Raw genomic sequence first — 24649 nt, forward strand, 5'->3', positions numbered from 1 at the left:
AACCCCGCAATATTGATAAGGTTTTAAATAAATAATATAAAAATTGAAAAAAATGCTATGGACATGCACGTGGATTAAAAAAACTCATTTATAGCTGGCAATAAAATTCTAGCTTCTGTTGAAGTGGAAAATTCCATTATTCAGTTACAGCTGCCAAATTGACAACTACATTCATCTACACAACTGAGATTACTGTAAAACAATAGGACAATACCTTGATTTAGAATCAACTACCAATTTGCTATACAGAACATTTATCAGTTATGAGGTAATATCTCCTTCTCTCACATCAAACCACTCCAGAGCTTGTGATCTTCTCGTTCTTCTCCACCTGCCTTCTGCAATTAAATTTATGTAAATGTAGTCACTATAACGTATGGCTCATTTAGAATCAAGTTTGACTAATGAAGTACAACATTTTGAAAAGAATGACTCAGAACAGTTACACTTCATTAATGCACAATAACAATTAAATAGTACTAGGTCCTTTCAGAAAAAAGAGATGCAAGTCTGCTAGTTTCAGGGATTATATCCGTATGTAAAATGTTTTGTCACAGCTCAAAAGTCCTACAAATCTATAGAGCTGTCAACCTAGATGTTTTCAGCCTCACGTTATGGTACCTAGCTACAGAGTAATAGTTGCAGAGAACACATGTCATACCACAAATCTAGTAGATGGAAGATAAATGTGAACAAGGACAAATGGCAATGGAAAATGAAAGACCTACCCTCAAAACATGGTTGATTTGAAATGTAAGAAACATTTCCTTTAGTTCCTCGGCTATATCGCACAAGACAGCGCTATATGCTGTAGAAATGAAGGCTCGTTAATACAAAATTACAAATGAGACCTGACTCTATCATTGTGACATCTACTTGTGTCACACCCAATTTTAAGGATAAAATTGAATGCACTAAACTCATGTATGCTCAGGGATCAGTCACACACACAAGCTGACAAATTATAAAAGAGTATCATCACAGTGTATCTTACATCACGATAATAACATAACTTAGTCTTACACATCACAGCGGAAAATAAAAGATAACTCTCTCTCGTAGAACTCTATCACAAGGAAGGTCAACTGGTTGATCACAAGCCTAATAATCTCCAGGAAACTCCTCATGCCCGTTGTCATCTATTACCCATCCGAAATTTTTATTCAAATATAGAAAGTAAACAAGCGTAAGTACTTCCTGTACTCAACAAGATAACATGGGGTTATGAAGCTCAAAAATGGATGACACTGGTTTACTGCAGTTAGCACTTTTAGTAAGTCAAGATTTTATTATCAAGTATTATCAAGTTATGCTTAAGCTCCCATTTATACCCACATAATATCAGAATCATTTGTATCATATTATCATCGTATACCATCATAAATGAACCTCAATAATTAACCAGTTATTCTGTGAGTTTTCCGGGCCGCTCGTGACCGTGAGCACGGCTGTTATAACAGTTTGTAACCCTCTACAGAGGTGGTGCACATTCACCGCGAGTCGTGATTCCCATATGCCCGGGTTAATTACTCCCATGTCACTGCCAAGGTGAGCGAGCAGGGTACACTATGAAGCCATTTCATAGGTTTCTCTAACAAGTTAGGGCCGCTAGGTTTCCTCGGCAGGCAGATGTAGGAACCACCCTTTCCTATGGCACATATCCATTGCGGCTATACACATAGGAACAGAGGCAGTCCTATACCCAACGTGGCAAGCCCCTTTTGCGCCATAAAGGTAATCTCTAACAAGCTAGAAAAGGTCATATTACTGAGCTAAAGTCAGAGCCATATGACTCTCACAGTTGCACTGTCAGTCCCAGCTTTTGCCGACAGATAAGTCCTTACGGAGGGCCGGGAGCAACATGATCAAAAGTCATTTGCACCTTCGCCCTATGGATCAGTTGTTATAAATCATGTTATACTTTTAGTTCCATAGAACCATTAACCATTGTATAGATCATGTTCAGTTAGAGCACTAGCAATCTACCCATATGCAATTAACCCATAGGAGTCAAGGAATCATGTCATCAAATAACTAGTATGTCCTTATGGTTATCAAAATTAGAGACATGCACATGAGTGAATGATTAAAGTGAATAGGACATCAAGGTAGACCCATGCTATACTTGCCTTGGTTAGCAAACTCCTGCTGGTCGTCGAAGAACTCTTGGTCTCCAACATTCTCCTCACCGTCTGAACACGACCAACACGGCAACACACAATATTCTAGGAACATTCATGCAAAGCAAACAATCCTACAGTTAGAATAGTACACCAACAGTATAGAAAACAAGATAAAATGTTTATGAAAAGAATCTACGTCTCGCTATGATCACGTCAATGCGAAGTTCACGAAAATCGGAGCTAAAACGCGAAAGTTATGAATTAAACGGGTTTTCCTATAGCACTTTATTTAATTAATCCTAACCATGAAATTTAAAAGTTGCAAACATGATTAACAGTGGTACTAACACGTAGATTATGAAATTACGAAGCTAACACAATTTGAACGGGTCAATTCGGAGCTAAAACAAAGTTTTTATGAGCAAAACAAATCTAGTGTCATTTCTGTAAATACTGAAAACGTATTTTGGACTAAAATAGTGCACTTTACGTTTTTAAAACGAGAAAGCGTACTCTAAAAACTGCGCTAGGGACGGCGGGTTCAAATAGGTGAAACCAGGAGGGCTCTTTAGCAAATCTACCCGCGAAGGGGTATCGGCCTCTGTGAGCCGTTGATCAAACGATGGAGGGCTCGGATTAGAGAGGAGAAGAGAGAGAAAGGGAGGCCAGCGGGGAACAGTGCAGCCGCGGCGGCTCTGCCATTGCCGACGGCAAGAACCTCGCCGGCGCACGAGAAACAAGACCTAGAGGCCTCGGTTTGCACATCCGAGAACACCCGGGGTTAGAGGGGGAAAAGGAGACCTCGGCCAGCCCGAGAATGGGGCCGGTGGACGCAGTTGGCGCGGTGGCAGCCATGGCCGGCGGCAAGGAGCTCCATGGCGCCGCGGGTAGGGCCCTAGAGGCTATGAAACATGGAATTAAGGGCATAGGGAGAAAGAGGGGAGAACGGCGAAGCTCACCGCGGTGACAAACGGGGTCGACGGCGGCTCAAAGACGGCGGTTCGTGCGGAGGGGCGGACGGCGGATCCCAGCGATCTCGGCGCGGCAGTTTGTGGCTTCCTCGTGCACGGGTGGGCGTGAAATTGGAACGGGGAGAGCAGCAGGGGGAGCGAGGAAGGGCTCGGCACCCTTTTGTAGTGGCCGGGGCGCGGTGGTTGCTGCCTTGCGGCTTGACTGGCGCGGGGCGGTTGCGGGAGGTGGGGGAAGCGCCGGCAGGCGGGCCCGGACTGGCAGTGGCAGAGAGCGGGGCGGAGGCGTGCGGCAACGGTCGCCTGGTCGAGCTGGGCCGGGCAGTTGCGGCCGAGCTGGGCCAGCCCAAGAAGGGAAGAGGGGAAAGGGCGAGCGGGCCGCGGGGAAGAAAGTGGGCCAGCAGGCCGAAAATGAAGAAGGGTGGAGAGGGAAAGATATTTCCTTTCCTTTTTCCAAATCACATTTTCCAAATTCATTTTCAAAGAGTTTTTGAATCATTTGAACTTTGAATCAAGACCAATCATCACAAAAATAAATATGCAGCAGCATGTATGCATAAAAAGGTTACTAACCTTATATTTGATTTTAATTTCCCAAAAATTATTAATTTCCTATATTTGAATGCTCACATAATAACCTAATTAAATCGAATTTTCTTATTTTAAAAGACTGAAAATTTTGGGTGTTACAACTTGGGGCCATGTATTTTAAGCGATTGGATAAAAAATATTCCTTTGGTGAAGAAAAACTGCAGAATATGACAGTCAGATCAAAGTCCATGAAAAACCATTTAAAATTGCCAGCCCTCCACACACTTAGTGTTTTAGTGGAATTTGAAGAGTTAGAATGCACTGTAGCCCTCATTATCTATTGAAGGTTTAATTCAAATACAACAGCCGAGAAATAGAAAAGAAATAAGAACTCACCTGCTTAAGACAAGCTTAGAATCACCTTGATAACGAATTTACTTGAATTCCTTCTTGGAAGCATAAATTAGCCCCAGGATCTATGCACAATATTCAGCAGTGTTGTTGGTCATAATACCCAAACCCTCACGTAGTAGAGCAATCTTCAGTAGAGGGGGAACACAATAAACAGCTAGGCATGATAATTGAAGAAAAGATAAAACAACTTAGCTAAGACTGGCGTACATACCACAGATCCACCTATCGGCGTGTTTAGTCGCTTGTGCCCGCACCCCGCCGGTAAGGACAGAATGAAGATCCATTTCAATGAAGCTACATCGTGTTAAGCATGCATCTGCAAAATAAACAGAGCATATGTTTTTCTTTTTATAATAGCAACTCAATGATGGTTCTTGCAAAAATATGGAAGTATAAAAATTCATACACAGTGATAGAGACATAGTACAATTATGTTATAAACAGAGTGCCGTAGAATAAATATAAAGGTGATGTGAGCCTAAATCTCCAAACGCAGTACCAAGACTATAACAGCAGAACTTTTAGGTAGGTCTGCTCCTGCAAAATGGAAACAAGAGGAAGAAAAAAATACTAAAGATTCATTAACAAATGAGTTACACAGATACTCTTCATCTTGCCACCAAAAGATACAGTACTTCGTCCCTCTCTTTCAGTGATTCCTCCCATTGGAAGCCGGCCAAAGAAACAACAATTTGAATGAGGGCCGCGACATGCATTTGATATTGAACTTGTAGCAACAAGCAGGACAGTACATAGAAGAAGAGCATAGTGAGGACGACGCTGAACAACATATGTATGCTACCAACAATTGCATCATGTGGCGACATAAGAGAAGTCGTCTGCAAAATAGATTACCTCTCTTTGCCTCTCCTCTAGTGCGAATGGGATTAGTTAGATCGGAGAACAGAACAGACATGGAGGGCGGTGGTAGGGGTACGATGAAGGGCAACGCGGTAGGGGTACTTGGAGGCAGTTTCCTGGTCGGAGACGCCTCTGGACTGCTCCCCGAGCGCTTCGAAGATGCCGTGCGAGGACGTTGGCGATTGGCGATGTAGTAGAGGATGGGCTGGTCCACCTCCTCGACGACGTCGGGGGCACAAGACCCCCGCACATACCCCATGCTCGCGGCCGCCGCAACCGCCATCTTCCTTTCCTCTTCCCCTAGCGCGACGGCGAACCCGAACCAGTATGCGGCGGGCAGCGAGAGGGGGAGCAGGGGCCAGGGTTCACACGCTCGGCAACGGGGGCGTCTTCTGCGGCGGCGGGGTCCATGGGACGGGGACGGCGAGCAGGTGCGAGGAGTTCCCGTCGGGAACGTCGTCTGCCAGGGTTCGCGAGGCTGCGGCGGCGCGCGGGGGCGAGAGGAGGAGGGCGGACGCAGGTGCGGGCTGGTGGGAGATGGGGCGCGCGGCGACGGGCGCGATGCCGCGGAGGGGGAGCGCGAGCGGGTTGGCGGACACGGAGAAGAAACCGCCGTGGGGGAAGGAAGCGTGATTCATGAGAACGTAACCGTCGTGGGTATATCGGGCGGGTAAGCAGTCGCTCGGTGAAAACAACGCAACGAAACGCGGCGTGTAAGAGAGACGGTGTAAGATCTTACGCGTAAGATTTTACTACGGGCCCACTGCAGATTAACAGAAACCGTTAGATTTAAAGAGACTAAACCATCGACGGTTCAGATATTAGGTGGGTAAGAAATTTCTGGGCGTAAGTTATTTTCAATTCCTTCGCTACTTTATAGTATACATAGATTTAAAGATTTATCAGCTTGCATGCATGCACTTGCAGCAGGGGGGGGGGGGGGGGGGGGGGGGGGGGGAGACCAGACAGGAATCGAGCTGGACCGTGCACTCTTACCACTGGATAAATGTGGTGGCAACACAAAAAGTGGCTCTGAGATGGCTGAGAATGCAAACCTGGATGAGCAGCATGATTCTCTGCTTGATCGGTCAGTCATGGAGAAGATACTTCAGAGGAAGAGCATTCGGATGCGAAATTTTCAGAGAAGTTGGCAGGTATGACACACTTCATATGGTTCGTAATTTGTACATATTAGATAAAGAAGATGGGTAATTTGTACATATTAGCCGTTTGCGCCTTGCTGGCACACTAGCAGGGTTGGTCGGTGCATGTTGGGACGTCGCGCGCTAGCGCAGTAGCGCGACGGGTCGCGCTTTAACCCTGTCCAATGGAAAACTTCAAGAGCTAATCTATATACACCAGATACTCAAAACAGAAACAATTCTTTGGTCTCTTATATTTTGCTTCCCACAATATCCTCGCGCACCTCTCTTGTTTCTCCCATTTCACCTGTGACCCAGACTCTCATATGAGTTAGAACAACACATGTCAGCCACGATACGAAGTTTGATTCCAACCACTTATTAGAACGGATGACACAATCATTATATTGAATAAATCTCCAAACCAGAAGTCGTCTGTAAAATAAATTGTTGATTCTGTTGCAACACGGGCATGTTTGCTATAAATCTAGTGAACAAATAACATATGTTATTATCCTATTTGTCTGCAGACTGCCTTACAAAATAACGTACTCTCTTCAATTAACTTAATTTGACTCCCTGAAAGAGGTTGCAATGTATATATCCTCACAAACAGAAAACTAGCGAGAGCACGCACGCTCTCAGCTGATGACGCCATGCAAATCTGCAACTGGCAGCAACTTTTATTGTTCAGAATCATAACTTATCGATTGTCGCTGTTATTTAATCATGGCCATCCTGCTGCAAAAAAAAAAAAAAGGTGCATAGTTGATCAGATTTAGAAACTGAATATACGACACCAATTTGCTAGCAGGAAGACGCAAATTAACTGATGAAAATAAAAATGCATACCCGACGGGGATGGAGCTGGGGATGGCGATGGCGAAGGCGTCAATGGTGAGGGACTCGGAAGGTCTATCGGCGGCACTCCATCCACTGTTCAGTTCAACCCATATTCATCAATCATCGGTAAGGCTAATCATGAGGCAGCAGCTAGCTAGTAGTAGCCTATTACTTGTATAGAAAACTTATCTGACTTACTTAGGTTGCAGGCCGCGGCAAGTATATCGACACGCACGTCGTGGCCACACACCGAGAAGAGCTCCACCATGCGCATATGTCTCATCGGCGCCGGCAGAAGCTGGCCGATGTCGCCGTTCACGACGTGGCACAGGCAGGTGACCGTGTCCAAGGTGAACATGGCGTTGAAGCCATCGCAGCAGGTGGCCTCGGGCGCGTACACGGTGGCGTTGGTGAGGAAGCCCGCGCACGGCATCATCCGCGCCAACCATGGCCGGCACTCCCTTGGCTGCGGCGGCAGCTGTGGAATGCCGCCGCCGCCATCACCGTCGTCACCGTCTGGGGATGGCGCCGCTCCTGGATCTGCGTTTGCCGCGGCGATGGCCCTGGCAAGGGCTCCTCCGACGACTCTGATCGCCGCAGATGGCTACAGGATAACGGCGGCGAAGGCGACGAACAAGGCCATCGTCAGAAGCGTGCACTTGTTGCGTGGAGCCATCGTGATCGATCGACGATGCGTGTGTGGAGGTTCTGTTATCGAGCACCGGTTTTATAGAGAGCGTGGTTATATATAACAACTTGATGGCCAGACTGCGGTCCACTTTAGTCAACTGCCTATGGTGGGTCACAATCTTTTCATGTTAGGTTGGAACGTATTTTCCGACGCTGGGTGTGCCTCGGCCTCAACCAGATCGTGGTTATCGAAAATCTGTTTTACTAAAAACGATATGGAGCCGTTTTTAGTTTAATCCGTATTTTTCTGGTTTTCTAGAAAATGAATTTATCTTATACAGGAGTTTGTTGGAAGATCCAAGTAAAGCTAGTTCTACAAAAACTAGTTCTAGTTAAATATTAGATCCAAACAACCCCTTAGATACAACCCCTACTTCTCATCAACAAAAGTTTTCAATAATATGTGCCAAAAAAAAAGTAGGGCCACTTCAAGAATTTTATTATCACAACCTGTTGAGACTAGCGGTCTCAGACAGGGTGGAGGAGATAGAGGCCTCCGCCCGCTAAGCATTGCCCTCAGGCGGAGGCTCGGGGAGTAGGCACGACAGGTGGGCATGTAGGGAAATGGCACGCAAAACTAAGGTTTCATTAATTCATTCTCCAACCTGGCGTACTGTTACAAGTGTTCCCTATTTATAGGACTCAACTACCTCTTGACATAATTTATTACAATGCCCCTCAACTGCTACAGTACATTTCTGGAATATTCCGCCACCAGTCTCTCGTTTGCGGGGCAATCTTGCCACACTGTCTTCAAGTAATGGGCCTTCATAAGCGGGCGGCCCACCGTGCCTCGGTCTTCGGCCCAGAGGCCTGGGTTCCCGACGCTGGCCTTCGTCTTCAGGGGCGCGCAGCTGCCTACGCGAGTCTCCACCGGTACGATCGGAGACCTCATCCGTAAGTCTCCGCCCGGCAGTGCGGGGGCCATGCTGGCACGCTGCCTGGGCTCCCGACACTGGCCTCCGTCTTCAGGGGCGCGCAACTGCCTACGCGAGTCTCCACCGGTCCGGTCGGAGACCTCATCCGTAGGTCTCCGCCCGGCCGTGCGGGGGCCATGCTGGCACGCTCGCGCGGACCACGGGCGCCTGCGCTTAGATACCTGCACACACTTAGGCAAGGTTGTTTGTTTGATTAGTTCGGGGGTAGGGCGGCCTCCGCCTTTAGCGCTGGAGACGCCCGTCAGCCGAAGCGGGGCGGCGTCCGCCCGAGCGGCCGGAGATGCCTGTGCTCGGCCCGGGCGGAATCCGCGACAAGCTCGCTGATCCTCGTGCAGCGCCCTACAAGCATAGCCAGGAAAATTCCTTTAGTCAGTGCCAGATCTCCGCCCTAAGACGGTCGAAGACGCCTTGGTGACACCTCGCCGTCGGAGGTCTTCGCCACCCGCCGAGGCCATGTTACAACACAACCCGTGCCACTACATAGATGCAACCCCTAGCTGCCCCATAGCTAGTTATTATCCCAGGCACCTAACTCTAGATCCTCCAAAACGAAATCTCTATTGCCTTCCAGTATCTCTGATACGAAAATGATAGCCTAATATCAAATTTTGGTCAACCTCCTAGGCAGCGGCGGACTAGGGCGACCACATGGCCACCATCCCTGGCACCTTAATATGCAACTAGAACATACTCCTTTCGTCCGCAAAAGAATGTAATTATGGGATCCGTGCCGATTAATGTAGTTCAAGTTTAACCAAGTTTATAGTAAATACTATGAGCACTTATGTCTCCAAATAAATTTATTATGAAAATATATTCTATAACGAATCTAGTGGTATTTATTTTGCATCTTGAATGTTAGTATTTTTTATATAAATTTAGTCAAAGTTGAAACCGTTTGACTCCTCGAAAAGATAGAATTGCATTCATTTGTGGACGAGGTAGTACAGAATGTAATCTTCATTGTCTGCTCTATTTCTCTGTATTCTCAGATCTAAAGATAGTGGTCAGTGATTAATTAATTCGGTGGGGGCAGTTGGGGCGACGATGGAGTGTCGAAGAAAAACATCGTCACCCCATGAACCACATATCATTACACATGGCTGCCTCTATTTTTCCAAGCGCGGATACATAGGTAGTGAGGATGTTTGGAGCTAGTGGAGGGTTTTCTTCATCCTACCCAAAACTAAAGATTGGGGGAAAAAGTCTACTTGACCCCCCACCTTTCATACTTGGTCTACTTCACCCCCTCAACTATGAAACCGTCTGTTTTACCCCCTCAACTTTCCAAAACCGTCTATTTTACCCCCTGGGCGGTTTTTCAGCGGCTTCTATGGTCCAATTGTGGTGAAATTTTTATGCTACGCTAATTATTGTATGCTTGAACTATAGTAAAAATTCCGTACTCATTGGACTATGTATAACTTAGTTATAGATAAATTCTAATTAATTACAGACAAAATTAGATTTTCCAATTAATCTAAAGCTACAAAAAAATTTGTACTAAAGCATACTGTATTATATATTTATTGTGTAGATCTACTCATGTGGAGTCCAATAAAATTAGATTTTTCATTTTATGATTTTTCTATGATTTACTATGATTTTTCAAAAATTCACCGAAAGCAAAGCCGCCGCTGAAAAACCGCCCGGGGGGTAAAATAGACGGTTTTGGAAAGTTGAGGGGGTAAAACAGATGGTTTCATAGTTGAGGGGGTGAAGTAGACCAAGTATGAAATGTGGAGGGTGAAGTAGACTTTTTCCAAAGATTGGGAGTGGTTTTAGCAAACCGTTGGAGATGCTCTTAGTTTACGAGCAAATATTAACAAACATAAGGTATATACAGCTTCCAATATAACCACGCAAATCATAGTTTGTACCTTCACAAGTATTGTTACAATTGAATATATCATTTCATCTATATCTGTGACGGCCCTCCGGAATCTTAAGTGAGTTGAGATTGTGTCACCAGTTTTTTTTTTTTAACACAGGAAGTGCCTAATAATAAATCAATCTACGAATTCATCACCTCAAGGAACAAAATAAGCTTCTAATAACTTTCTGGACACATGTTTCCTCCTAGAACGATAATCCACTTCGATATGCATCATTCTAACATGACAATATTCTCTAATATTATTACATGTTATTTGTGGACTTGTATCCCAACCACAAGCAACAGGGTCAGACGAACCCGCATATGGTTTCAACCGTTGCAGTAGCAAAAGTTTGTGCTCTTCTTCTACACTAGACATTGACATTGTAGACCATTTGTGTGCACTCCATGAGACAAGATTGGATCACAAGAAAATTGCAAAATAACTAATAGATGTTATGTAATCTAGAGGTCCTACCCAATTGGCATACACTACTATAGAATGGATTTCTAGAGTCAGTCAAAACTGATTTGTACAGGCGGATATGCCAACCAACTTTGTACAAAGGCCTCTAGAAATCAAGCATTTCTAGCATCCATCTCTAGCAATTGATTTCTAGATGAGGGACAAAACATTAGCCAGCCTAAAAATCGATTTCCAGGGATAAGTGACATTACCAGCTGCCCTAGAAAATGCATTTTTATGGGGCAGTTAGAAACACCAGCTGTCTCTGAAAACGGATTTTGCATATGCAGTTGGTAGGACCAGTAGTCACCGGAAACAATTTTACTTTTCCTTTTAAGATTTCTTTTTTAGTTCTGTAGTTCATATATAATAATATATTGTTCTAAAAGTACAAGTCGTCGTCTCATGGTTCCACATACAAGTAGTCTCATATAGGTTTTTCTTTGTTTCTTTTTGCGATTAAGTAGTCTCATAGTTTTATTATACAAGTTATATATGAAGCTAGATATTATAAGTAGCCTGATAAATCCATATACAAGCCATCTTCTGAAGAAACATACAAATAATCTCACGAATCCACGTAGGAGTAGTCTCATCAATTCTAAAGAAACGAAATGGTGACCAGATGGAGTTAATGAGAGCCACCAAAAATTTCTTTGCCAAACAACTTGACCTATATCCTAATTATAACCCCCTCCCTTCTAATGGACAAGGTTACACACATCAATTCTAAAGAAACGATTAGGCATTTCTCAAGATATCGTAGAAGCAAACGATAAAGCGCGGGTTAAAAACTCACTAATGAGATGGGTAACAAAATCTCTAACTAGTTATATATGCAAAATAAAAACTGAACTGCAAAATTTATATGTAAGCCAATTAAATAATCTAACTCAATGGTCACTAGCAGTTGCACGCAACACAATACAAATATGACTGAAGCGCTCAGAACATGACAATAGAAAGCTACTGAATGAAGTTCCTGCTGCTATAAGAACCGAGAGTTGATGGACATGCCACCACCTAATGAAAGCTAGTAGCTGCCGAACGCACTTTGCCAACCTGAAAAGTGAAAACAGAGTTGAGAGCAAGGAACAATTAAACAAGGCATGTTACAGGTCTCAAGGATTACCCTATTTAATCAAATAGGAAATTTTGTACACTAAACTGACAAACACAACAATAGTTCGTGATAAATTTCTTAAATCTAAAGCTAAAGTCATAAATTCAATTCCTAATATCTTGACATTAGAATTATTTCTTTCTTTTAGGTGACTTTTTCCACTTCAAACGAAACGCAAAAAAAAAAAAAAAGGAGAACAGCGAAAACAAAAGGCGTGAGAAAAGAGATGGAAAAGATAAAGTAAAAAGGAAAAAACAAACCAAAAAAGAAAAACGTAGAACTTTTTTAAAACAGCATAAAAAAGGAAAAACAACCGAGAAAACCAGATCAAAACCATAAAGCAAAGAAAAATAGAAAACAATGTAAAATAATTTTTAAAAACGACCAAGAAAAAAACACGTGGAGAAAAAGGAAAAATGAAATATACAAAGAAAAAACACACAACAAATGGAAAACTAATAAATGTTGGAACGGACAAAAGATGTTAGATGAAAGCGGTGGGTGCAAATGATCTGTGTATTCTCATTGATGAACAATATTGTTTATAGACAATAGGCAGTTGCCTTGTCAGTGACTCAGATGAAAAGGTGCCTATCTATGAAAAGGTGCCTATCTATTATGTCTACAGGGAACCGTCTGCTAATGGCGAGATTAACAATTTGATCACTTAATTAATTAATCTCAACACTCTCCCTTGATCAATTGATCCCTTGTAGACACCATTGTAGCACCCGGTTTCAAGAACAAAACCAGATACACACCATATGTGAGCTCAGGAAGTCAAATATCACATATAGCTACAATTAAGGGTAATATCAAATGACAATGCATAATATATAAAGTACTCAGTATAAAGAAGAGATAACCTTAGGCATAAACAACGGATAGACAACTCCGATCTTCGGGTGAAGACTCCACTCCACAGGGACAACTGACTCGTTGATCACAAGTCTAACTCCTCCAACCCCTAACAAACTGGTACCCATCCGGGATTTTTCCAAAGTATTGAAAAGTAAAGCAAACGTGAGTACATCCTGTACTCAACAAGTATAACATGGGGTTCATGAGGCTCAAAAAGGTAGACATGGTTTACCACGTTTAACATTTTTAGTAAGTCAAGATTTTAGCATTAGGTAGTATCAAATTTATGCTTAAACCCCAGTTAACCCACATGATCATATATCAGAACCAATTGAGTCATGAAACATCATCATAATATCATCATAGTCATCATGTATAAACAACATTATAAGTAGCCATTTATTCTGTGAGTTTTTTGGGCCGCTCGTGACCGTGAGCACGGCTGTTATAACAGTTTTCACTCTGCAGAGGTTGTGCACTTTCACCATGAGTCGTGTTGCCCAAATACCCGAGGCCCGTCGACCCCCTAACACTCTCAAGGTGAGCAGGCGGGGTACACTATGAAGCCTTCCATAGGTCTCTCTAACATGTTAGGGCCGTTAGGTTTCCTCGGCAGGCAGATGTAGGAACCCCCCTTTCCTATGGCACAAATCCTTTGCGGCTATACACATAAGAACAGGGGCAGTCCTATACCCAACGTGGTAAGCCTCTTTTACGCCATAATGGTAACCTCTAACAAGCTAGAAAAGGTCCTATTACTGAACTAAAGTCAGAGCCATATGGCCCTCATGGTTGCACTGTCAGTCCTAGCTTTTGCCGACAGATAAGTCCTTATGGAGGGCCGAGAGCATCATGATCGAAAGTCATTTGCTCCTTCACCCTATAATTTAGTTGTTTAAAAGTCAATTTTACCTTTTCGTTCCATAGAACCATTATTTCATTATGTAGATCATGTATAGTTACATTGAGCACTAGCAAACTACCCATATGCATATAACCCATAGGAGAACAAGGAACAGGATAATCAAACACTAGGATGTCCTTACGGGTACCAAAATTGGACGCATGCAAATGAGTAATTAATTGTCGGTGCGGGACCCACGTGATACCCCGCAAGGAAGGGAGAAGGTCTAGTCTAACTAGGATTCTTCCCATGTAATCTTAGTAGTAGTATTATTCTGTAATCCTACTAGGAACTCTCATTGTAAACCGACTAGGATTCTGACCTCCTGACTATATAAAGGAGGGCAGGGTTCCTAGAGACGGGAGAGACGACAACACAACACTTTACGATCAATCCAACGCATAGGCTAACGCCGACTGGACATAGGGCTATTACTCGATCAACGATCGAGGGTCCGAACCAGGATAAATCGACTGTCTCTTGCGTTAACCGTCGAGTTCCACATACGCTGAAGCCCGAACATACTGCCTCGGGTACCCCATGGCAGGCTATCGGTGGTCAAACATCGACAGTTGGCGCACCAGGTAGGGATTTTCGGTGACTTTGCATCTGAGAGCTCGATGGACCTCGACAACATGATCATCTCGATAGGATGAACCTTCATCTTTGGTTCATGGATCTGCAAGGCAGGTGACAATGGCAAGCTCCAAAGCCGTCTCCTCGAAAATTTGGATCACCATGAAGACCATTCTATTTTGGTGACTATGACAGATCAACTTGCTAGAAGATTCACGCAGCTCGCAATGTCTGATCCAACTCAGATTTCACGGCATCACGCATCCGATTCAAACTCAGGTTCTGCTTTCGATACGGAGTCTTATCCAAGTTCTTTCAGAAAACTGAGTTTTTTCCGACAAGGCTCCGGAACACAACATCAACCTATCAAGGATACAACTCGGAGTACACTCAGAGTACTTTAAATAAGACGGGTCCTTTTCCATTCGGTCTCGGCAACATGGCAATGTCTTATCGGGCACAGCTTGAAAGATCTCTTAATCCAGTGCTTGGAATACCACTGACAGGAGCTCAGGAAGGTCTCGTACTAACCGTAACATCTCAAGACTGCATCGTCCACTGGCCAGGTTCCATTCCTGAGGATAGCGAGACCCAACTAGTCAATAATGCGACAATAGCAATTCTACCCTACCAAGAAGGAGACTCGATCTGTGACCTAGAAGCCTCTACTAAAGTTATCAACTACTCCGATAGTGTGGAAACCAATGCCAATAGTGGAGCAATTCACGCACGATAAGTATTCATGGTTCACCATCCTCGATCACCATTGGTCCCCCTAGAAGCACCCGACGTCAGATCATCAGATGAATCTGAGTCCAACATATCACCACTTACCCAGGGGCACGATGGTGAGACCGAGAGTTAGAGGCAAGCCAGAGAGAGAAAGAACAAATTGAAACAAGGACGTCAATGTCATGCTAAGCAGCACAAGGAAGCTTGGATCAGATATGAGTCAGACCTAGCCGAGTACAATAGAAGAAAATCAGAGCGAAAGGTCGAAGAAGGATGAGTGGCGAATACACCCTACGATAAGATCCGAGAAGCACTAGAAGAACTCAGGGCGACTTCACATCCCAGTGAAAAACAAGAACAGCTCCAGGACTTTCTTCGATCAATAGTCCTCAGGACGCACGACGGAAGGGCCCGCTCAAGACTACCTGACAGGACAACATCTCATGAGCAGGAAGATCAAAATCAAAGGAAGTCCGCTTTTGAGAGACTTGGACCAAGTGGAAGTCATAACAGAGAAAGCAGAAGAAACCATAATCAAAACAATCGAGTCGAACAACCAAGAAAGGCCAGAAGCAAAGCACCTACTCGGATAGCCATGCAAAACTACTCTCACCAAGACAACAGTTGGCAAGATGGGGGTGCTAAATCAGAATACACAGAAGCCAGAACACACGATAGATTCCCCTATTTTGCAAACAGACTCGCTTCAATACGACTGCCTCACAAGTTCAAGCCGTCCAACCACTCCAAGTATGATGGCAAGACTGAACCAAAGCAGTGGCTCAGGATTTACTCACAATAGATTGAATTAGCCAGAGGAGACAATGACATCAAGACCTTGTTCTTTCCCATGGCCCTAGAAACCATGCCCCTTCAATGGTTTGACAAATTGAATCTAGGATCAATCAGAAATTGGGAGGACTTGCAAAGAGATTTCTATGAAAATTTTGCGGGTATCATTACACACCTAATCACCCATGCAGAGTTAAAAGGACTCAAGCAGAAAGGAGGTGAAAGTCTCAAAAATTACTATCGATGATTTGGCAAACTACGAGCTCAAGTACATGACATCACCCAACGAGAAGTAATCGAAGATTTCTCTCACGGAATCATGGCTAGGTGGCAATTTCAAGACTTTTGCAAAGAAAATCCAAGTAACAATGAAGAATTCAGATGAACAGTGGAAAAGATGATTACCGTAGAGGAAAAGACACAAGAAAGATTCCCAGATAGAAACAACCGAGACAACCCGGACAAGCAAAATCATCAAAACAACAGACATCAGGAAAGAAAACGTGGACCAGACAACACCGTAGCAGTGACTGACAAATCAAGGAAGTTTTCCAAGCCTAGAAGGTATGATGACATTGAAAACATGCATTGCATCTTGCACCCCAAAGGAAATCACACCATCAGAGATTGCTACACCTTCAAAGATCGATACACAAGAAAAGATAGTAAGGAGAATACCAAAGAAGGCAATCAGAAAAAAGAAGAAGACAACCACGAAGACAAGGGATTCCAAAAATCTTGGGGGATAGTAGCAGTAATCTTTGCTAGGGTTCCAGATTCCAGAAGCAAACATCAAGAAAAGCTAGCGTTACGAACCATCATGGCAGTAGAACTGGCTACACCAAGATATCTCAATTGGTCATAGTATCCAATCCAATTTTCAAGAAAAGACCAATGGACTAGCGTAGGAAATGTAGGCCATTACCCACTGGTTCTAGATCTAGCTATTGCTGGTATGACTGTCACGAAAGTACTAATCGATGGGGGAGCCGGACTCAACATCATTTTTTAGAAACTCTAAGGAAGATGGGACTACAACTCGCTGGGATGATTACACCAACAAGCACGCCTTTCTATGGCATAGTACCCGGTAAGGCAGCAATGCCACTTGGACAAATCACTCTACTGGTTACTTTTGGGACTCCCTCGAACTACCATACAGAGTTCATCAAGTTTGAAGTTGCAGACTTCGATTCATCATATCACGCAATCCTCGAGCGCCCAGCACTAGCAAAATTCATGGCGATACCACATTATTCGTACCTGTTGCTTAAGATGCCAGGACCTAACGGTGTCCTTTCTCTTCGGAGTGATTTGAAGCGCGCTTTTGACTGCGATGTTCAGGCAATCCAAATTGCAGCGAAAGCATAGGCCGCCGATGGAAGAAAAGAAATAGCCATTGTTGTAGCAGAAATGAGCCCAGAAGAGCTAGAGATACCGGCTAAAAAACCCAGCATCCTAGCACCACCAAAAGAAGCCGACGTCAAGCAAATTGACCTGGGCACCGGTGATCCCTCCAAAACGGCAACCATCAGCGCCCACCTCTCGGCAAAATAGGAATTCACGCTCACCAACTTTCTTTGGGAAAACAAAGATATCTTCGCTTGGAAGCCGGCCGACATGCCAGGGGTCCCAAGAGAGTTGGCTGAGCACAGAATTGACATCAATGAAGGCTCCAAGCCTGTGAAGCAATGACTACGACGATTCTCACCCGACAAGAAGGCAACAATTAAAAAAGAAATCATAAAACTAATGGCAGCCGGATTCATCAGAGAAATCCTCCATCTAGATTGGCTAGCAAACCCAGTTCTAGTACAGAAAAAATACGAACGAGTGGCGCATGTGTGTCGACTACACAGATCTCAACAAACACTGCCCGAAAGATCCGTTCGGGCTACCACACATTGATCAGATAGTTGATTCAACAGCAGGATCTGCTCTATTATCCTTCCTTGATTGCTATTCAGGATATCACCAGATCGCATTAAAGGAACAAGACCAGAGCAAGACATCTTTCATCACTCCATTCAGTGCCTACTGCTACAAAACTATGCCATTTGGACTCAAGAATTCTAGTGCCACTTACCAAAGAGCTATCCAAACGTGCCTTGGTGATCAGATCGGCGAAAACATAGAGGCATACATGGATGATGTAGTAAAGACAAAGAACCCGGATACACTAATTGAAGACTTAAAAGCAAACCTTTGAAAACCTGAAAAGATGGTGGTGGAAATTGAACCCAAACAAGTGTGTATTCGGAGTTCCTTCAGGACAACTACTCGGATTCTTGGTGAGTCATCGCGGAATCGAAGCAAGCGCCAAGAAAATTTGAGCCATAACAGAGATGGGCCCTCCTCGAAGTGTCAAAGATGTGCAGAAGCTAACAGGCTACATGGCAGCCCTAAATCGTTTCATATCAAGACTCGGCAAAAAAGGGTTACCTTTCTTTAAACTGCTAAAGAAGACAGACAAATTCGAGTAGACAGAAGAAGCCAACGAAGCTTTCAAGAAGCTCAAGGCATACCTAACTTCCTCACCCATTCTCACACCTCTAAAGAAATACAAAGACATGATGCTATACATTGCGGCAACTTCTACTGTGATTAGCACAGCGATTGTCGTAGAAAGAGAAGAAGAAGGGCGTATATACAAAGTACAATGCCTCATATACTACATTAGCGAAGTACTGTCAGAATCAAAAATCTGGTACCCGCATGTGCAAAAACTACTCTACGCCCTCCTGATCACTTCACGTAAGCTTTGCCACTATTTTGAAAGCCACAAGATTATCGTGGTGATAGATCTCCCACTCGGAGACATCCTACACAACAGAGATGCAACAGGGCACATATCTAAGTGGGCAGTTGAACTTGGTGCTCTCAATATCCATTTCAACCCACGAAAGGCAATTAAATCTCAAGCCCTGGCTGATTTTGTTGCCGAGTGGACAGAAATTCAACAACCTATGTCAAATACCATCCTTGATCATTGGAAGATGTACTTTGATGGATCACTCAAGTTAGGCAGAGCCGGTGCAGGCGTTCTCCTCATTTCTCTAGACGAAAAACAACTCAAGTACGTCCTTCAGATATTATGGCAAGCTACAAACAATGAAGCATAATACAAAGCCCTCATCCACGGGCTACGAGTGGCAATTACCCTCGGAATCAAGCGTTTACTCGTTTACGGCAATTCAGCAGTAGTCATCAATCAAGTCAACAAAGATTGGGACTGCACCAAAGAAAACATGGGCGCTTACTGTGCTGAAATACGAAAGCTCAAAAAACATTTTCAAGGATTAGAAATTCTACACGTCCTACGTGATTCTAATATTGCGGTAGACATCCTTGCCAAGCTTGGATCAGACAGGGCGAAGGTCCCACCTAGTGTATTCATAGAGGAGTTATCAGCTCCCTGTATCAAACAACCCGGTGAGATAACCCCTGAAATCTCAGCTAAAGGTACCTAGATTTTGGTAATCACCACTTCATGGACCCATGTTTTTATTGATTACATCAAAGAGAATAAGTTACCAGCGGAAAAAGAGGAAGCTACCCGAGTTGTTCGTAGAAGCAAGAACTACGTCCTAGTAGGAAACAAACTCTATAGAAGAGCCGCATCATTAGGAATACTCCTAAAATGTGTCTCATTTGAAGAGGGCAAAGAGATCCTAGATGAGATACACTCAGGTTGCTGTGGAAATCACGCCGCTTCAAGAACACTAGTCGGCAAAGCATTCCGCATCGGATTCTACTGGCCAACCGCTTTGAAAGACGTAGAAGAACTTGTCAGAAGATGCAAAGGTTGTCAAATGTTCGCAAGACAAGCTCATGTGCCAGCTCACAATCTCATCTGCATCTCACCCACTTGGCCTTTCTCCTGCTGGGGGCTGGATCAAGTAGGACCTCTCAAGAAAGCAAAAGGCAGTTTCGAGTACATCTTCATAGCAATTGACAAGTTCACCAAGTGGATTGAATACAAACCACTCGCAAAATACAGCGTAGCCCAAGCAGTCGAGTTTATCCAAGACATTATGCACCGCTTCAGCATGCCTAATTGAATCATCACAGATTTGGGTTCTCCCTTCATAGCCACAGAATTTCAAAGTTGGGCACAGGACTACGACTTCAGAATAGATTATGCATCAATCGCACATCTAGAGGCCAACGGACAGGTAGAAGGGGCTAATGGACTCATACTAGCCGGATTAAAACCAAGATTGTATGAAGAACTAGTGGACTACAGATCAAAATGGATTGAAGAATTACCCATGGTCGTATGGGGGCTATGGACTCAAATAAGCAGAGCCACCAGATACTCACCTTTCTTCCTAGTTTATAGATTAGAAGCCGTACTACCTGCCGACTTGATCTAGATGTCACCAAGGATAGAACAATATGACGAAGGAGAAGCAGAACACACCTGAAGATTAGAGCTCGACAGTATAGAAGAAGTCAGAGTAAGCGCTACCCTTCAATCAGCAAGATACCTACAAGGATTAAGATGCTACTACAACAAGAATACCCAGCCTCGATCATTACAAGTCGGAGACCTAGTACTAAGAAAAATACAAAAAACTAATGGACGCCATAAACTACTCAGTCCATGGGAAGGTCCTTTTATCATCACAAAATTCACTTGACTAGGCACATACAAGTTGATAACTGATGACAGAAAAGAAGTCAACAATACATGGCACATCAGCCAGCTAAGAAGATTCTACGCATGAAAACAACTTAAGGAAGAATATATATACAAGCCACAAGAGATCAATGTTCATGATCAATAAAGATGGTTCTTTCTCGACAATATATGTCTTATTATGGCTTTCCCCGAGTTGTTTCCAATGAGCATACCAGCCGAGAGCAAAAGAGCTAAAAAGATGCTTGAGCCCGCCGATGAGGGTAGCTAATAAGCTAACACCCAAATCAAAAAGCAAAATGGCTGAAAATATGCCTGAGCATACCGGCCGAGAGCAAAAGAGGTGAAAACATGCTTGAGCCCGCCGATGAGGGTAGCTAATAAGCTAACACCTGAACCAAAAAGCAAAATGGCTGAAATTATGCCTGAGCATACCGGCCGAGAGCAAAAGAGCTAAAAAGATGCTTGAGCCCGCCGATGAGGGTAGCTAATAAGCTAACACCCAAACCAAAAAGCAAAATGGCTGAAAATACGCCTAAGCATACCGGCCGAGAGCAAAAGAGGTGAAAAGATGCTTGAGCCCGCTGATGAGGGTAGCTAATAAGCTAACACCCGAACCAAAAAGCAAAATGGCTGAAAATACGCTTGAGCATACCGGTCGAGAGCAAAAGAGCTGAAAAGATGCTTGAGACCGCCGATGAGGGTAGCTAATAAGCTAACACCCAAACCAAAAAGCAAAATGGCTGAAAATACGCCTGAGCATACCGGTCGAGAGCAAAAGAGCTGAAAAGATGCTTGAGGTCGCCGATAAGGGTAGCTAATAAGCTAACACCCGAATCAAAAAGTAAAATGGCTAAAAATACGCCTGAGCATACTGGCAGAGAGAAAAAGAGGTGAAAAGATGCTTGAGCCCATCGATGAGGGTAGCTAATAAGCTCACACCTGAACCAAAAAGCAAAATGACTGAAATTAAGCCTAAGCAAGACCCTCCAGCTCCTTGTTCCAAATAGCAAGAGGCTCGGGGGCCACACTCATAAGATCCCAAGAAGCGCTACATGGTTTTACTCAAAAAAGCACTCAGACGACGTTCGTACCTACTTGGCATAACCAGAAGGAACAAGATGAGGCTTCCAGAACTCAACCATGAAGTGCTCGGGGGGTGATTGTCGATCCTAGGATGTTTTTTCAACTAGGGAAAGGACCAAATAATGACCACATCCTAGTTAAGCCGAAAAGAAGAAGCTGAAGATACTTGAGATCGCCGGTCCTAAGTCTTTTCAGCACTAACAAGAACACAAAGATCTATACCAAGTTGTTTACACGGCACAAACGAAAGCCAGAAAAGCACTCGACAGATCAAGAAAGTTTGTCAAGACAATGATCTACCTAAACCAGATTGTTTACAAGACAAAGAAATATAGGCAAAGTTGCTTACAAGTCATAGATGAAAGCCAGACAAGCACTCGTCAAATCAAGAAAGTCTGTCAAAACAACGACCTACATATACCGAGTTGTTTACACGACACAAACGAAAGCCATAAAAGCACTCGACAGATCAAGAAGACATCAACAAAAAATAAAAGAATCTTCATTTAAAAAGAAGTTTAGTGTTCTATTACAGAAGCTGGAGCACAAAGGTCAATTACATCAAGCATTGTCATCAGGAGAAGAGATATCAATGTTAAGATTATCAACAATCCTCCTGGCTAAGTCTTCAACCTCAGGCTCCACCTTCTCAATAGCATCCAGGTATTCTTGACTCTCGGCTTCATCAGCAACCTTAGACAAAGGAAACTCCAGAGAAAGAACCCGGACCTGGGCAAGAACATTCTAGGTACACAATTGGGAGCACCTCTTCACGAACTCCTAGAAATGGGCCGACACTTGGGGAATAAACTGAGCCCAAGATTGACCATCATCCGCTGAAGTCCAAAGAAGACCGACTACTGACCGAAAGGATTTCCACAAAGCATTCTAGTTCTCAGTAGCCGTCACCAACTTGCCAATCAAGGCTTCAATAGTTTTCTAGGCCTGCACAAGATCCCTGTCAGCTCCACGCCTAATCAACTTAGCAAGCACAAGTTCTTCTTTAGCTCGAGTAATTACCTCCTCAACCTTGTTGTGGTTAGTACGAACAAGTGTCTTCATCTCCTCAATACCCTCCAAGAGCTTTTGCTTTTCAACTCAGAGAGCTAGGCCAGGCAACAAAAAACAAGTTACCAGAAAGGCAAGTTTGAATACAAAAGGAAACAAAAAAGAACTCGCAATACCAGTGCACTCTTTCTTCATGGCCTTCACATTTTTCAAGGTCTCCTAGGTAGCTGCATCCCTCTGCTTTTATACCTCAATTACCTAGGCACGAAGAGCCTTCTCCTCCTTCTGATGCATCTGACGCTCGGTCTCCAACTTGGCCCGACAGAGGTCAAGCTCTGCCTTTAGGGTACTCACCTCAGAAGACAACTTTTTCTCGGTTTCAGATGAGAAAAAGAAGCCGGTATGATCATAAGAAAAAGACTGAGCAAAGAGAGAGAGAGAGAGAGAGAGAGAAACAAGACATAAGGACAGAAGAAAAACAAACATCCAAAGAAAGAACTTCAGAAAAACTTACCTGGAGCTTTTCCCCAAAAGAAGTCGCAAGGGTCGATAAGCTTCCCCAGCGGCGGTTAGCTTTGACAACCGATGAGTAGCATCAAATTGATGCAACACATCATTGTCCAAACGCAGAGCACCAGTACCAAGAGAGGCAGAAGGAGAAGCCAACGCAGGCAAAGAAGGAAGAACCAGGGCCATATCCTGGGAAGCCCCGGCTACTTCCTTAGATGAATCCACTCCCATGGCCACGATCACCCCTAGAGTTAGCAGATCTGAAGCAGCATGACCACCTAGGGGCCTCGTCTCCCTCATAGCCACCTCACCGATCATACTTTCCGAGTCCTTTGACTCAGCACACAAGGGCGCACCAGAGGGCTGACAAGAGGGCGATTGAGGAATAAGAGAAGGCGAGGGTCTGCAAGATGATAAGAAAACTCAACGATAAGAATATGAGTCAGGAAAAACAAATCAGAAGCAAAGAAGCATGACAAGGAATCACTCACTCAGCTACCCTCTTCTTCAGAAAACCAATAGAGGACCTAAGAGGGGGAACCATAGCAGCAAAAACATCACCACCACCCTGCGACGGCAGCAGCCCAGCCAGTACTAGAGCCCCAAAAGAACTTGAACCCAATGACCGCTTACTACAAGAGAACAAGACCAAAGTTAAAACAAAAAGAGGGGTTCAACAACAGGAAAGCAAGAAAAGAACTCACCGATGAGTAACGAGGGCAGCATCATCATCCTCTTCTTCCTCACTCTCGACCAAAGCCACCATAGCACCAGCTAAAAAGGACAAAAGTACTCGGTCAAAGATAAAAACAAACAACAAAAGGACAGAGCATATTAATATGCTCACCTAAGAGCATGCTAGCTACAACTGGAGTACTTGGATGAGTACTCGACTGATGAGACTTCTTGGCAATAGATGGAGCAGAAGAAGAACTATCCACTTGCCCCCTCTTTCCGATAGTACGAGGAGCTCGAGGAACTGGACGAGGAACTTACTCTACATATACATCAAGGTTTGCGGAAGAAATGCCAGGAAATATTGTGGTGGTCTAAAACTTACTGGTCAAGGATGCCCTAGCAAGACTACCCCCAGCCTCCACATTTGTAGGGAAATCATCAAGGGGAATTGGATTAGCGAAATTACACTCCAATTCCTATAAAAGAGTAAAACAACAAGAGAAGGAAGATTAAGCAAAAAGTGGATACAACAAAAGACATTCAAAAGTACCCACATAAGAAAAGAACAACTCACAACAGGAGGCGGGTTGTTAGCACTGTACTCAAGGATAGCAAGTGGGACGACGCTTACTCCTTTCAGCATCTTCTAAAGACGCTCGAGCACCTCCTCATCAGTCAACTCAAGGGCTAGGACCATACGAGAAGGGTCCTCCGCCCTAGAGTACTCGTAACCATAGTTTTCTCGCTCTTTCAGAGGTTGAACTCGGCGACGAAGAAAACTAGAAATAATCTTGAAGCCGGTCAAGCCTTGCTGTTTCAGAGTACAAATCCTCTCAAGAAATGGCTTGATTGCCTGGACCTCAGCCGTCGTCATAGGGTTCTTTT

At 44.1% G+C, this 24649-nt stretch overlaps 2 protein-coding genes across 2 annotated transcripts; both read right to left on the reverse strand.

Annotated features, from left to right (window-relative positions):
- Positions 1 to 220: 220 nt before the first annotated feature.
- Positions 221 to 5493, reverse strand: LOC136545845 (uncharacterized). The gene is made up of 6 exons (XM_066537822.1): positions 4892 to 5493; positions 4248 to 4352; positions 4019 to 4161; positions 2130 to 2225; positions 729 to 808; positions 221 to 338 (listed from the first exon to the last, which is right to left on the reverse strand). The coding sequence occupies exons 1-3, from the start codon at positions 5178 to 5180 to the stop codon at positions 4145 to 4147; spliced, it is 411 nt and encodes a 136-aa protein (XP_066393919.1). The 5' UTR covers positions 5181 to 5493; the 3' UTR covers positions 221 to 338; positions 729 to 808; positions 2130 to 2225; positions 4019 to 4144.
- A 1106-nt stretch (positions 5494 to 6599) lies between these two features.
- Positions 6600 to 7318, reverse strand: LOC136545846 (uncharacterized). The gene is made up of 3 exons (XM_066537823.1): positions 7081 to 7318; positions 6892 to 6975; positions 6600 to 6780 (listed from the first exon to the last, which is right to left on the reverse strand). Exons 1-3 carry the CDS (start codon positions 7316 to 7318, stop codon positions 6767 to 6769), a joined length of 336 nt encoding a protein of 111 aa, XP_066393920.1. The 3' UTR covers positions 6600 to 6766.
- Positions 7319 to 24649: the final 17331 nt, after the last annotated feature.

This window comes from Miscanthus floridulus, chromosome 3, assembly GCF_019320115.1.
Source record: "Miscanthus floridulus cultivar M001 chromosome 3, ASM1932011v1, whole genome shotgun sequence".
Lineage (NCBI taxonomy): Eukaryota > Viridiplantae > Streptophyta > Magnoliopsida > Poales > Poaceae > Miscanthus > Miscanthus floridulus.